At 35.0% G+C, this 16,062-nt stretch overlaps 1 protein-coding gene across 1 annotated transcript; it reads right to left on the reverse strand.

Annotated features, from left to right (window-relative positions):
* Positions 1-6,261: 6,261 nt before the first annotated feature.
* Positions 6,262-7,417, reverse strand: LOC104228762 (uncharacterized). The gene has a single exon (XM_009781295.2). The coding sequence runs from the start codon at positions 7,200-7,202 to the stop codon at positions 6,573-6,575; it is 630 nt and encodes a 209-aa protein (XP_009779597.2). The 5' UTR covers positions 7,203-7,417; the 3' UTR covers positions 6,262-6,572.
* Positions 7,418-16,062: the final 8,645 nt, after the last annotated feature.

Below are 16,062 nucleotides of genomic sequence, written 5' to 3' on the forward strand. Positions count from 1 at the left end.
CATTCCAGAAAACACGAAAAAAAAAGAGTAAAATTCTTCTGCTAGCATTTGAGAAAATAATTGCTACTGCATTTGATTGATTTACTCAACTTTGGGATTCTGATTCTGTAAGCTATGACTTCCAGAAAATAAACTGTTATTGGGATTTCAAACGGAAGAGAAACGCCGCCTGTGACACCAACGCCAATGGAATCCTTGGTATGATTTTCGGGAGGTGATTACTTCAGCAGCGCTTCATCTTTTTCGGCGAAGACTTTTGGGTTGCCGAGCAATCGTCTGATATATAAATTTTTTCCAACGTAACAACGGCAACCGGAGGCAACGGTGACGGCGAGACGACATTAGAGTTGTTCTTGAACAAAGACGACGGAGTTTGGGGCTGAGCAACTTAAATTTTCTGTTAATATATTTTAATGTATCTCGCTGTATTCTATGTATTACATTGTATTCATTGTCTTTTTTTTATTGTATTTTAATGTATCCCGTTATATTCTATGTATTTCATTGTATTCACTGTCTCGCTATATTCCATGAATGTATTCATATATATTTTTTAATTAATATAATTTATGTATTCAGATGTATTATATAATTTCTCTTAAGATTGTTATGTTTTTGGGGAGTTTTTCGGTTGAGAATCTTTTTTATAACTGAAAATATAAAATTTGTGTGTTATAATTGAGCTTGTTGAGTTATATTAGGAGTCTATTATGTTAATTGATTCACTTTCCGTTTAAAAACAGGGTAATCCCCTGTTTCACGTCGTGAATACAGTCGAATACAACTGAATACAATAATCTGTCCAGCTGTAATCCCATGTTTCACGCCATGAATACAGTCGAATACACTCGAATATAAAAATTTGTCTAGCTATAATCCCCTGATTCACGCCTAGAAATGCTACTGTATTCATGAATACAGTAGCTTAAATACATTGAATACGCTCTAAAAAATCTAAAAACATAGCTATATGAAGTAATATAATAAATGGTAGCTACAAATAGCTAATAACCACTAAAACATAGTGATTTATGAAAGTTTCTCTATTTTTATCTACTAAACCCATACAACAATAATCCAAACAATCACAACAAAAAAAAAAAAGGAATAAACCAACGCATTGAAATTTCCACAAAACAAAGCAAAAATCAACAAAAATACTAACTCAAACAATTAATAGGACAAAGCAGCAGAAATCAAAAGAAAACTGACAACAAATTATGATATTAGGAGCGAAATAGTAAAGAAAAGGAAGAATAAACCTCTAACGAATCCGAACAACAGAAGAACGAGCCTCCAAACCCAATCTCTAATAGATGAGCACAAATTCATCTAAATACATGAACTTCAGATGGACTCAGACCGGAGTTAACGAACTATGACCTCAGTCCGCAACCTCAAACTCGACTAAAGCTTGTGTTCTAATGGTTTTTTGGGAGCTGGATTTGAGTGTTGAAAAGGGCGTTTTACATGGCTGTTTATGGGACTGTTTCAACTGCCTTTCATGGTTGTTTCGAGGCGCGATGCAGCTGCATTTTTGGGGATTATTTCAGCTGTGCTTTGGCTGATTTTTGGGGGTTGGTTTGGACTGGTTTAGAATAAAATTTAATACTAAAAAAATGTGAATTTTTTGTTGCTTTTCAATTTTCTCAAATAAAACCTATAAAAAGGTAAAACAAAAGCTAAAATATAAAGATTAAACTTAAAACTATTTAACTACTAAAAGTGGTGAAAATTTTAAATATAATCAAAAATTAGGTGATCACTCTTGGGATTAATTATCCCGAAATTGTAGTGTTATTTTTATCCCTATGGGAGAATGAGATAACAATTCCGAGATAACTAATCCTAGGATAACATGTTTTCCAACCAAACGAACCCTATACATTAGCACGTCAACCAAGGTCGCCTAAGCTGCCCTGATTTAAACAAGAGCGTTATGAGATTCATCTGAAATTTTAGTTAAGTATTTGAATTAATTAATGAGCAGAATAGTTCAAATTTATTCTTTTATCATATATATTAAATTACTTTTCAAGTTTACATAAACTTTAGAGTACATAACTTGTTGTCCTTAAAAAGGAAAGAAATCAGAAAATAGAACAAAATTGATTATAGTATAATATTAAGAATTAAATTTGTTAAAATGTAAACTTAAAGAAATGAGGATGAAATAATAGAAGACAAAATATATTCATAAAGAGATGTGAGGTAACATAAAAGTTAAAATATTTGTATCTCATGTTATAAAATATGTATAATTTCACATATTATACAACTAATTTAACTAAATCGTCATTTTTGCATCCAAAAGATATTGAATTCAAGTAGTATGTCATTGTAATAATATTCAACTTCGTCGTTTAAATAATTTATTTTAATTATATATATATATTGATTGACGCTAAATACATATGCAACGCACGTAAAGTAACGTAAGACTAGTAAATTAAAGCGGGAGAAACACTATGCAACTTTTATTTATTTTAAGTCTACTACAGTATGTAATATAAATCGGGCATAGAGTACGTGGGAGTGAAAGCGGTAGAAGAAGGTGGGGAAATGGGTTACGGAGTAGAGGGATCACTGGATCAGGGGAGCAGGCCGAGGAAATGCTATCGAAGCGGAGCTCTCTACGGTCCAAAAATACTGAGTTGTTTGTGATAATGGGTGGTTGTTGATTACGGTTGGGGTGAAGAGGTGTGGTTTGATTAGATGATACTATCACTTGCACTTTTTGTTTGTGAAGCGAAGCTTTAATTTTGCAGAGTTTGTTCAATGGACGAAGAGGGAAAGTGTAGACAAAGAGCTGACAAGTGAAAACTGGGACTGGGATATTTTGCTCCTATGCCTATTAAGTCCTATATTTAGTGTTTCCACTAAATTATACTATCAATTTATTTTATTATATAATTAAATAATATAATGAGGTAAGAATATATTCCCCGAGATAATAGCTTTACTATTTTTATGCCGTGCATCACACATTATAATTCCCCTCGTAACAATCTTTATATGTTTTTCATTGCCTAAGAATCTCTGTGCTACAACTTTTATTTAACTATATTGACATAACAACTTTACTATTTTTATATCATTCATAACACATTATGATTCACCTCATAATAATCTTTATATGTTTTTCATTGCGTAAGAATCTATGTATTATAACTTTTATTTAACTACATTGTGAACCAACAACTCCTCAAATGGACGTGTGTATATTATTATTATGTACCAGACATAGTTATTTTAACTGCAAGAAGTAATTATTAGACCGGAATAACATATATCTGTTTCTATTTTATGTTCCTTTCTTAATCGTGAATCAATAATATGAATTCTAAAGCATATATATATATATATATATATATATATATATATATATATATATATATATAAATTGACACTCTTTAGAACAATATATAAGAGAATATGCACCAAATGATTTTTATTATAAAAAAAATTATTCAACGTTATTATATAAATAAATAACGTTATTATAGCAATGTTGGGTATTTTAAAAAGAGGAATTTTCAGAAACCACTATTATTTAGTGGCTATTAACTTCTTATAGCTACAATATACATAATTACTTCCTATAACTACTATTCAGTTGTTACGGGTAGTGTATTCGATGTATTTGCGTTGTTGTATTCATGAATACATCGGCAAAAATCGCCTAAAATAAAGGCTGTCCAGTTGTACGAGCATGTATTCACACTGTTGTATTCATGAATACAACAGCAAAAATCTCCTACAATCAGGACAGTTTAGTTGTACGTGCATGTATTCACATGTATTCGCGCCATGTATTCATGAATATAGTAGCAAAAAACACCTAAAATTAGAGTCCAACGGTACGCGCATGTATTCACATATATTCGAGCTGTTGTATTCATGAATATAACAGTAAAAAGCGCCTAAAATCAGGGCAGTCTACCTGTATGTGCATGTATTCACATGTATTCGCGTCATGTATTCATGAATACAGTAATGACAATCACCTTAAAAATAGGTATGTCCAGTTATCTAAGAGAGGAAAAACATAAATAGCGTATTCAATGCCTTATTTCATACCTCGATGGTAGTATATATCATAAATACTTATTTTGCTATAAAATATAAAAGGTAGCTACAGAAAATAATAAATGATTTTGATTTATAATAAATAGGATGTATACCTTTGCTGTAAAAGGTAAAATTTCCTTTTAAAAATCAGAAGATCCGGGAAGACATACTTTGTGATTGCTTTCAATTTTCGTTAAACATTTTGGCTCGATTTTAGGAGATCAAATCTGTTTTTAACAGACGGCTTAAGTCTCTTTTTGGGGATAATATTTGCAGATTTTTTTTAACTAAAAGGTCTCGTTATCAATTTAAAGCGTATCCACACTAAAAAAGCATGTCTACAGAATGTCGCTCTATCATACAAGGGGATGAGTTGTGGAATGCTCTCTCCTTTTCTTAAGTTTTGAAGCGACCTTATACTTAATTGAATCAAAAATTGTTCAAAAGAAAAACCATTCCCCAGTAAAAAGGGGGAAGGAGCTGTTCAACCAATCACAAGTAAGCTCTGGCATATTAATTACTTGAAAAAGGTACTATATATAGAACAAAGCCGCGAATCAGCTGAGCCCCCAGGTTTGAAATTAAGGTGAATTTCCTGGATCTAGCGACCGGTGGCTGGTGAATCACTGATCAAAGAGCAGTGTTTAACCTATCACCATATTGTGGAGCACCATAGTGCTGCTTACTAAAGAAAAGTACAACTTGCTTATCAACTGAGGCTGGGACTAATGGTTAATGCCTCAACTTACACTCTCGTTTCTTGTTGCCCATGTCCACCTTTTTTTATACGTGAACATTTTTTTTTTTCATTCTAAGGCTTTAATGAGTCATCAGATTGACAGCTAACTATGGTCATCGACATTCCAACATTTCATCACTATTTCTGAAAAAGTCCAAACAACTTCACCACAATGCATCATCTTCCATGTCACTCTATGAAACTTGTGTAGTACTGGCTGTAGCAGCTTGAAAGGAAAAGGTTAAGATTGGAGTCAAGACTCAAGTAGTAGTGCCTAGATTGAGAATATCCTAGATCAATAAAAATTCAGATCTAAAATGGCTAACCGAGATACCAAAAAGTTTATTTTGGAACAGTTAATTATGCATCTTTCTGTGTTTGTTTCATGACATATGCACCATCTATTTAGTGAATAAAGGTTTCAAATTTTAACAAGGAACAGTGAGATAGGAATGCACCAAAGGACAGCAACAACATCATAGTACATTTAACCCCAAAAAAAATAAAATCAGAAGATCCAATAGGCAAGTCAGAAAAGCTTAGCAGAAAACCACAAGGTCCATATCAAAAAAACAATAAAAAGGAAGGTAAGTGTAATCTCATCAATGTTTACCTCTTCATCGTCCTCGTCTCCGTCAGATTCTTCATGTCACATAACCTAGAATGAAAGGTAAAGCGTTATGTTGTTAAAAAAATTCGGTGGATTGGGCCATAAGCCGTCCTTAATTATCTCTCCCACCTGCAGCCACGGGGAAACATATAAAATACCTGAAAGAAGCTGAGCTTTTGGATAGACTTAAATTTGTTGCACTATATAATGTTTTTACTTTTAAGTATCTGATAAGAAATTCGGAAAAATAACAAAAGATGAAATAATCTCAGCAGTCGTTTACATATACTGCCACAATTATGAACTCATCAAATGATGAGCAATAAGAATGAAACAAAGTAATTAGTATCAACCAGTCGGATATATAAAATGCCATAATTATGAACGCATCAAACGCAGGGGCGGATCTAGCATGTCATATGGGTTCCCGTGAACCCAGTAGCTTTTGTCCAAACAGTGTAAATGTGTTCTAAAAATTCATTAAATATCTACAAATATTTAAATGTGAACCCAATTACTATTGGAAATTTACTCGAAGTCGTTGTAGGAACCCATAAACATTAAATCCTGGATCCGCCTCTGATCAAACGGACGAGCAATAAGAATGCAACAAAGTAAATAGTCTCAAGCAATCGTTTACATGAACTGCCATAATTATGAACTCATAAAACGATGAGCAACAAGAATGCAACAAAGTAAATAGTCTCAGGCAGCCGGACACAGCAATTACCTCATCACTAAGCCCATCTGCAATATCTTTAAGCTGAGTTTCAGCAAGCCAACTAAAAAAGCTGCATCCATCAGCATATGGTTATTGGTGATAAAATATATGCTAAGAAAATGATCAAAGATACTTTTCTCACCAGATCAGTAGAAGTTGGACTACATACAAACATCTTGGAAAATTAAACCAAGCAATCGTTTCTACATATCTTTTGTTCTTCAATTTCTTACTACAATATACAGACTACAAACAAAGAACCACTGAACCAAACAAAGGGAAAAAACAATAGCAAATGTGGTACTAGAGAAATTACATACTAGATCTAACAAGTGAAACGAATGAACACGTGTAATGTGGTACTAGAGAAATTACATACTAGATCTAACAAGTGAAACGAACCAACACGTGTAATGTCGTACTAGAGAGAATCATAGCTTTGTCTTATAATGACAAGTCTGGTTGGCGAGCTTCCTGTTAAGAACATCGATGTACAAATCGCAAGAAGTGGTAGTTTTCACGTGAATTTTGACCAGAACTCGGACCACCCCTGACAATTTCACGTAAGTAGTGAGGGGTAACATACCAGAACCGGAAAGGACGTCGGAATACAAACCGGAATCGGAAAGCAATCGATCGGCCATCACGCTGAGGGTAATATTCATCGGACGCGTTTCACGGGAACCTATCTCGCCGTCCGGAATAGGGGCATCTCCTATGACCTGGCCCTTATACTGCAGGATGGCGGAAGTAGAGTCGTACTTGAACCCGACCCGGTTGGGATTCGTGACAGAAAGGTCTGCTTGAAGGGTGACGTTGAGGTGAACCTGGAGCCTGACGATGTCGACGGAGAAATCCATATCCCGTAGAGAAACGGAGTTAACGGTGGTGACGGGCTTTTTGGCTTTAAAAACGGTGAGGCCCAAGATGAGGAAGAGAAGGCCCAGAAGGAGAAGGACGGCGAGGCAGATGAAGCAGCAATTTCTTCCTCTTCTCGATCTGTAATTTGGAAGCCGCGTCATTCCGGTGGATTTGTTGCCTTGTTTTGATTCCAAGTCCATTTAGGGACCGAGAATGAGATTCAGAGACCCATACCACGTTAGCTGACAAATAGATATGTGTGTGCATCAAAAAAACGCCCAACTACTCTTTTGAGGAAAAAAGTAAACTGGATTTAATGCAGGATCAGTTTGATCTCCTCAACAAACAAACGATTTAGAAGGCTATGACACAGACCTTCTGGAAGACTTTTACTCCACAACCAAAGTCAGCTAATGTCCTCATCACAACTTCTGCCTCCTCGAAACCGCGTGACATTTAGGGGTCGTTTGGTATGGTGCATAACAATAATGCTAAATATGTTGGTATTAGTAATACTGGTATTAGTTATGCTTGCATTAGTTATATTGGTATTAGTTATGCTACATATTTCCTATCCATTGTTTGATTTGATGTATTAAAGCATTGCACAATTTCTAAAAGAATTGCTTGTTTACAAAAATACCCTCAAAACTAGTCCATCACTCAAACTTTTTAAAAGAAACATATGTTGAGAAATATTTTTATATGAAAAAGTTTAAAAAAATTATTTGATTTGTCTACCTATATTGTAAAATAAAACTAAATATTTATTTATAAAAAATAAAATATGCTAAGTATTTATTTATTTACTAGATATATAATTTTATTTCTCACTATTTGAATTATTTTAAACTTGCATTAATATAATAACTAGCATATTTTAATCAAGCATAAATTTTGAAGGACAATTTTGTCTTTAACTAAGCTAATACATGCATTAAAACCCATTGCATTGCTAATACCATGGTTTTCTATACATTAGTTAAGCATAGGATAATACCAAATAGGATGTATAACTAATGCATAAGTTCAAAATGTCTACCAAACAAGGTATTATTAATACAGAAAGCTAATGCAAGCATTATTTTATCTGATGCATCCTACCACACGACCCCTTAGGGACATAAATTTGATTCAAATTTGAAAAAAAACAATTTTTGAAGTTGGGTTCAAAAATAATTTTTTAAAATTGAAGTTATATTTGGATATGTATTTTATTAGAAGAAAAGTTAAAAATGAAAGAAAAAATTTCACTCAAAACTACCATAAACCAGTTTTTAGGAATTTGAAATTTTTTCTCCTAAATACGATCATATTTCATAAACAAATTATTTTTTCAAAATAATAAAGCCAAAATCTATAGACAAACAAAAGTTTAATATTATCTCTATTGCCAATATTTACTTTACTTTTTGCTTCTAAGCAAAACCTAAATAGCCAGCCAGCCCTTTCTATTCTTTTGCTAATTACTAAATTACTCCTCCTCCTGCGACCTGCCTATATCAAGTAAAGCTAACTGTGTCATGCTACACTAACCAAAATTTTCACTAATATGTCACCTGACCACCTTGTTCCTGATTCCAATGAGTTTCTTTCAAGCATAGAAGAGTTGGCAAAATTAATCCACTTTTTAGCAACCTCCACAACACATCCTTATTTAAACGAATTAGTCAAAATAAACTTAATCCACCGGGGTGAATCCTAAGTGCCATTAAACATTAGTCAAATAATGTAATCCAACGAGTCAAAATGTAACCTAAGCTGGTCCAAACATATAAAATTAATTTTAAAATTTATGAATTATGTAAACATGGAAGAACTAATACTACTAATTTAAGAAAAATACATTGTCTTCCACATTTCTTTTTCCAAAAGCAAAATAAAGAGAAGATGTTGTGACGGGATAGGTTGAGTTATGACCTATTATTTGATCAATCATGACCCTAGCCAAACTTAGAACGGATTGAGTCATGGGTTTTTCTTTGGCCCATTTTTTACCCACCTAGGTTTGTTCTAACCTGTTCATTTTTCATCTCTAGCTAAGACAAATATAGTGGTCCGAAGGTTGATCAATCGAATCTACTGTGATGCTTTTAGCTCAAAATATATCTGTATGTATATATTTAGGAGTGTACATGGACCGGGTTGGTTCGTTTTTATCAAAACCAAACCTAATCAACTATATCAGTTTGAATTGGTTCGGTTTTGTCGGATTTTTCGGATTTTTTTTGTTATATGAACATTATTTCAATATTACCTTGTTAAATTTTTTATAAGCAAATATATATTTAGTACAAATTAAAAAAATTAACAAATATATGTGTATACGTTCGAAATCGGGCTCGTCTATTGCACGACAAATCGGGATTGGAACGTGATGAGTTGAAGATCGACCACGTGTTCCATCGAACCAGGATACGAGGTCAGAATGCCCGTCCTTGAGAACCTCGAGTCCATGACCCTGGAATCAACCCTGACCTCAAATGAGCTCGAGGAAACATTGCATGTTACATCCCGTACTTTTCTACAAAAGATTTGTGACTGTAAGACCCCGTAAGTTTAACAACCTTGATACCGCTAGATATTATATTAGTGTGGTATTTTCTTTTTAAGTAAAGTATTTTCGTAAATTTTTTATAAGTATAATTTTGAATAGTTACTATTATTACTATTTTCGAATATGATAAATTATATACCTAATATGAGAAAGTTTATGAGATTTTTTTTATTGTAAGGATAGAAATTATTTTACACTCGTTCCAAACAAAAGGAACTATTTTTTTTCATTTTCTTACTTGTTTCATATTATCGTCCACATTCACTAAGATAATAGTACTATATATTTTGAATTAATATTTAAACTTTGTATACATTCATTCAATGAACATATCGTAAATAGTGAGACGGAAAAGGAGTAACATATATGTTATGTTAGGTTACTAAAACTATTAGTATAAATTTTTCTTTTTGAAAAATATCAATATATAAAGCTAATAAAAGTTTGACTCATTAGTCAAGTGTGTGAGATCATTTCTAGCCAAAGAAGGAAAATGTCATTAATTTGTTGATGTTCTTCTCAAATGTGAGTTATAATAATTTTTTTCAATTAATAGATTAGTGTGAAGAGATAAATATAAAATACCCTTGGTATTGTTTGCAAGCTGCTAATACTATATAGACTATTAGGCAGCAAGAAAGACAATCCACGTCTTTCACAAATAGATCACACTTGGCTCCCTTTCTTAGAGTAAACATGCCACGCTCACACCTTTTTACTATTCATACTTGTAAACTTTTTTTAACTAGAGGAGAAAAAAAGGGAAAATTAAGAAGTTGGAGAAGAAGGTGATTTAGTATTTGTGTAATGGAAGATGGGGATGTATCAGGTTCTATACATGAGAATAAAGCCACAAAAATAGTACAAAGAAGTGAAAATATTAATGGTAATGACAAAAATGTGGAGATATCAGTAGCTACAGTACTATTTCATATCTCAAATTTCATACATTACCCTTCACTTTCTTCTATCTGAGCTAAATCCCTTTTTCTCACACTCTCTACAAGTCAAGGTACTCTCTTTTTTTCACATTTTTATGTCTTTATTGTGTTTATTGATACATGATTTGTTTAGATTTAGCTACTTTAATTGGTTTTATTGAGATTGTAGGATTTATTTGTTTCTAAAATTTAAGTCCTTACCTTTTTCTTTGCAATTCAGTAGTTGTTTACCTACTGTAGTGAATCCATGAGTATTATGATTTGTTAATTTTGCTGACTTTTTGAAGTGCTTGTACCTAGAGCTGAGTATATTGTACTTCAATACAATAATTGTGTTAAAGAATTGATGGTTACTCCCCTCAATTCAGCAATATTAAGTCATTGGAAATTGTTAAAATTGTACAGATAATAAGGAGTGGATTTAGTAACTTTTGCTATACATGTTAAAAATTCCTTTAAATAAGTGCTCTCAGTAAATCAAACAGAATGCGGTAGAAACCCACTTCTGCTATTAATTGCCTATTGATCATTTTTTTACGAATTTAAAAGTGTTTGATAAATATACATATATGTACATATATGTACATATATACATGTATATATATATATATATATATATATATATATATATATATATATATATATATCATATATGTACATATATATACATATATGTACATATATATGAGATGTGGGAAAAAGGTTACGGCATTATATACTCATCACCACCTGATCAGCTGGTATACGATGATGATGTTGCCCACAGTGGCTGAAATGGTATGATGGGATGCCCTCAAAAGCTTGATGATGTTATGTACGTACAGACCTATGCATTACATGACATTTATACGCATATACATGACACTATAGATATTTCATGATTTTTTTTTAAAGAGCTATCCAGACTTACAGATTGAGTCTTTTGCTCCATGTTTCTCCCATGTTCTTTATATACTGATTTACATGCCTTACATACTCAGTACATTATTCGTACTGATGTTCTTTTGTTGGGGACGTTGTATTCATGCCTGTAGATATAGATAATCAGTTTGACGAGTCCTCATAAGTAGACGAGATTGGCTTCAGCAAAGGATCGGTAAGACTCCACCTCATCCGGAGTGCACCCGAGTCTATGAGTCATCGTGTCAGAAGTTTTCTATAGACTTATGGGTAGGCATGTACCCTATCCCATTTAATGTCAAATAATCTTAGAGGCTTTGTAGACAGAGGTTCATTTTGTACAATATGTCAGATGCCTTGACGGCCCATATGTATTCATATTTTAAAAAAAATAATTCAGTGATACAGTGTTTTCCCACTTACAGTTGTACATTGTGAGTTGTGGCCATGTGGGCCCTTGATAGTTATGAAAGGAATGAGTTCAGCTAACTCGACCTATGTATGTTCCAGTTTTGGTCGAGTGATCATGAGTTATAGAGTGGTTCGCTCGGGCCATTGCGGCACCGGGTGCCAGCCACGCCTCCCCAGGTTTGGGGCGTGACATTGCCAGACCGAATAACAGAAGGCAAAATATCCGTAACCGATCGGGTATCACGGCGGGAATATCGACACGTATCAATAAGAAACTAGCTAATTAGCAAATCATGAAATTTTTTACCTGTTATAGAATTGTAGCTTAAGTAGGGCTCCCCTACTATATAAAGGGGATCTGATTATTTTTAGAAGACATGATGACATGCATCCAAAGCAATAATATTATTTTCTTTTTGTAAGAAATTGTTCTTCTGTGTTTGTTATTGTTTGAATTGCACTCAGTTTAAATGAGACTCACCTTTCAAGACTATAACTGTTCAAGATGCACGGGTTGAATTTATTTTATCATTATTCGCTTTAATTACAATTCAATTTATCACTTTATGTCAAATTAATCTACGTATCCTTAAAACCACTTACTAAATCAATTGTTATCCGATTTTGAGGGTAAATAGTTTGGCGCCCGCCGTAGGACTAAGGATAATAGTGGTTATTTGATATAATTTTTCATAACACACACTATTTTACACTTGTTCTTTGAAGTGTCTCTAATTTTAGGTTAAAGCTCAAAATGTCAAACTCACAATTGGCACCCCTACCTACTGACAATGAGTCTGGCCACCACGGTGAAAATAACAATATAGCACCCGATAATGAGGTACCACTCGTTGATCCCATCGGAATTCCAGTCGTTGACCTATTGGATACTAAGTCGCATGTGGGTATCGACGTAAACCTGCCTACTGACCCCAAATATAGCATCTGTGGTGGAGCCCGATCGACAGCGCAGAATACTCAAAATAATGGAGGAGACAGGATTAATCTATGGATGATCTTCGAAATGTTACAGGCTCAACATGCGGTGATAGCTCAGTTACAAAACCAAAGCCGCACACCAAGCAGAATTGAACCAGATCCGTCCCGAAAAATCACCTGCAGAGAAGAACTGGTTGTGGAGAGATTGAATGGAGATGAGTCAGGGACTAACCCCGAGATCATAAGAATGCTCGAGGAGCTAACCAAACGAATAGAATCAGGGGAAAAGAAAATAGAGGCAAATGACAAGAAGGTAGAAACCTACAATTCCATGGTTGACCAAATCTCGGGAGAACCGCCAGTACTGAAAGGCTTGGATTCCAAGAAGTTCGTGCAAAAACCTTTCCCTCCGAGTGCGGACTCGAAACTGATCCCTAAAAAGTTTCGTATGCCCGAGATTTCTAAGTATAACGGGACGACCGACCTAAACGAGCATGTCACTTCCTACACATGCACCATCAAAGGGAATGACTTGGAGGATGATGGGATCGAGTCTGTTTTGTTGAAGAAATTCAAAGAGATCCTGTCAAAGGGAGATATGATATGGTATCACAACTTACCTCCTAAATCTGTTGACTCATTTGCTATGCTTGTAGACTTTTTTTGTGAAAGCACATGCCGGGACTATCAAGGTCGAGACCAGGAAGTCGGGCCTCTTCAAAATAAGGCAGAAGGATAATTAGATGCTCAGAGAGTTCGTGTCTCGGTTTCAAATGGAATGGATGGACCTGCCACCGATCGCTGATGATTGGGCAGTTCAACCTTTCACCCAAGTACTCAATGTTTGAAGCTCGGTGGCTTCACAGCAGTTGAAGCAGAATCTGATAGAGTACCCGGCTGTTACTTGGGCCAATGTGCATAACCGATATCAATCAAAAATCAGAGTCGAAGATGATCAACTTGGAGCTCCTTCCGGGTTCGTTTACCCTGTCAGACCCGTCAACAGAATCAAGAGAGATATCGGCTGTGAAATGAGGTTGAACAGAGATCAGTTCCAGTCGTATAATGGAGATCGGAGAAGCAGTGGGTTGGGGTGAAGTTCTATGCGGAATGAACGGAGAAATGATTGAGGTCCGAGCACTCAAGGACTTATGAGAAAAAACGGCTTCGACAGGCCTATCGGGCCTAAAGAAGCACCAAGGTTATAGGAATATAACTTTAATGTTGATGCGGCTACCATCGTATCAGCTATCGGATGCATTAAAGATACCAAATTGTAACGACCTGACCGGTCATTTTGAGAAATTAAGCTCTGTTAGGCGGCGTAAGGTCTGGAACAGCTTCATAATATGAGAATCGACTTGTGTTCATGGTTGACTTCAGTTAATGGATGATTCAGAGTCAAATTGGAAGAAAGAAATCTAGTTTTAGAAGCTTAAGCGGTGAGAATTTGACTAGAAATCAACTTTTGAGTAAACGGCCCTAGAATAGGTTTTAGATGATCTAAACAACTTCGTATGGTGATTTTTGACTTAGGTGTGCTTCCGGATTCAGATTTGGAGGTCCGTAGGGTAATTTGAGGCGTTTCGGCGAAAGTTGAAAAAATTGAAGTTTGGGAAATGGAGAAGTTTAACCCATAGTTGACTTTTACGATATCAGGGTCGGAATGCAACTTCAAGAGTTGGAGCGGCTCCGTTATTCATTTTGGACTAGTCTGGAAAGTTTGGCTTCATTCCGGGTTGATTTAATAGGTTTCGGTGCGAGTTCTAGAAGTTGAAAGATTTGGAAGTTCATAAGCTCGATTCATGGCACGATTTGTATTTCTGGCATTGTTTGATGTGATTTGAGACCTCGAGAGAGTCCGTGTTAAGTTATAGAACTTGTTTGTGTGTTTAGACGGGGTCCCGTGGGCCTCGGGTGTGTTTCGGATGAGTTTCAGATCTTTTGCATAGGTTTGGACAGGTCTAGTTCTAGTGTTTTCGCACCTGCGACCTTGGAGCGTAGGTGCGGCTCCGCTTCTGCGTGAGCACAGCTGCTTCTGCATTCATGGAGGCTTGGGAGCTTGCTCACTTCTGCGGAGGCTGGCACGCAGGTGCGAAGGCTGCTTCTGCGGTCCGGCGATCGCACTTGCGGTGAAAATCCGCTTCTGTGATTTCTCCTTTTGCTTCTGCGGTGCCATTGGTGCGACTGTATATCTGCAGATGTGGTCCCTTACATGGTTAGCTGAGTCCGCAGATGCAACTCTTTTTTCGCAGATGCGCTTAATGGCCCGCAGATGCGGAAAATGCTGGGCAGAAACATTTAAATCGAGGGTTTGGCCATTGTCTTTATATTTTGGGTTTTGGACTTCGATTTTGAGAGCTTCTTTCAGGGGTTTTCAAACAAAATGATTGGGTAAGTGTTCTTAACCTAGAATTTAATATATTTCATGATTTTACCTTTGTTTCTATCATTTAAATTGTGTTTTGGATTGAGGAAAATGTGGGTTCTTGAAGAAAATTTCTAAAATAGAAAATCATGATTGAGGGACCAAATGGTATCGGAATTTAATAGATTTTGTATGGCTGAACTCGTATCGGAATGAGTATTTCATTTTTGTAAAATTCGGGTCGACTTTTGGACCGAGTTTTGGATTTTTTTAAAAATTGAGACTTTGTGATTCAGAATAGTTTCTTATGTGTTTTATTTGTGCTTTGAAGTTAATTTGGTTATATTTGAGCGGTACAGAGGTCTTTTCACTCGAGAAGTGAATTTTGGAGTAACGGTCTATCATCTTTGAGATAAGTATCTTGCATAACCTTGTGTGTGGGACTTCCCCTTAGGATTTGAGTTTTCTATGTTGATTGTAGTTCGTGTACGCGGCGACTGCATACTCAAACTTATTTGTGAGAAGTAGACTCTTAGGGTTCTTGAGTCCTTATATTCACTATGTATGAAGTTATTCTTGATATGACTGAGTTTCCTATTTACTACTTTCACCTCACATGCTTAATTGGAATTAATTGCCTCATGATTCACTCTTATTGCCTAATTGACTCCTATCTGATTTAACTGAAGAATTTCGCCTCTCCTATTGTCATGCTATCTTTTTATAGCTGCTTGTATTATTTGATATTTATTATTATCCCTCCTGAAATTGTTCAAAAGCTAAGATCATCCTTCCTTAATTAAATTGTCGGATATCCTCGTAATTGTCCAACCTTAAAAAGAGTTTAAATAACCTATATCTTAGTTGGCTTGCCTTTATTTGGGACTACTTGACTCGTGTTGATCTCCTTGTTATTAACTTGTGTATTGATGGATCGTTGCTAT

The sequence above is a fragment of the Nicotiana sylvestris genome, chromosome 2 (genome assembly GCF_000393655.2).
Source record: "Nicotiana sylvestris chromosome 2, ASM39365v2, whole genome shotgun sequence".
Taxonomy (NCBI): Eukaryota; Viridiplantae; Streptophyta; class Magnoliopsida; order Solanales; family Solanaceae; genus Nicotiana; species Nicotiana sylvestris.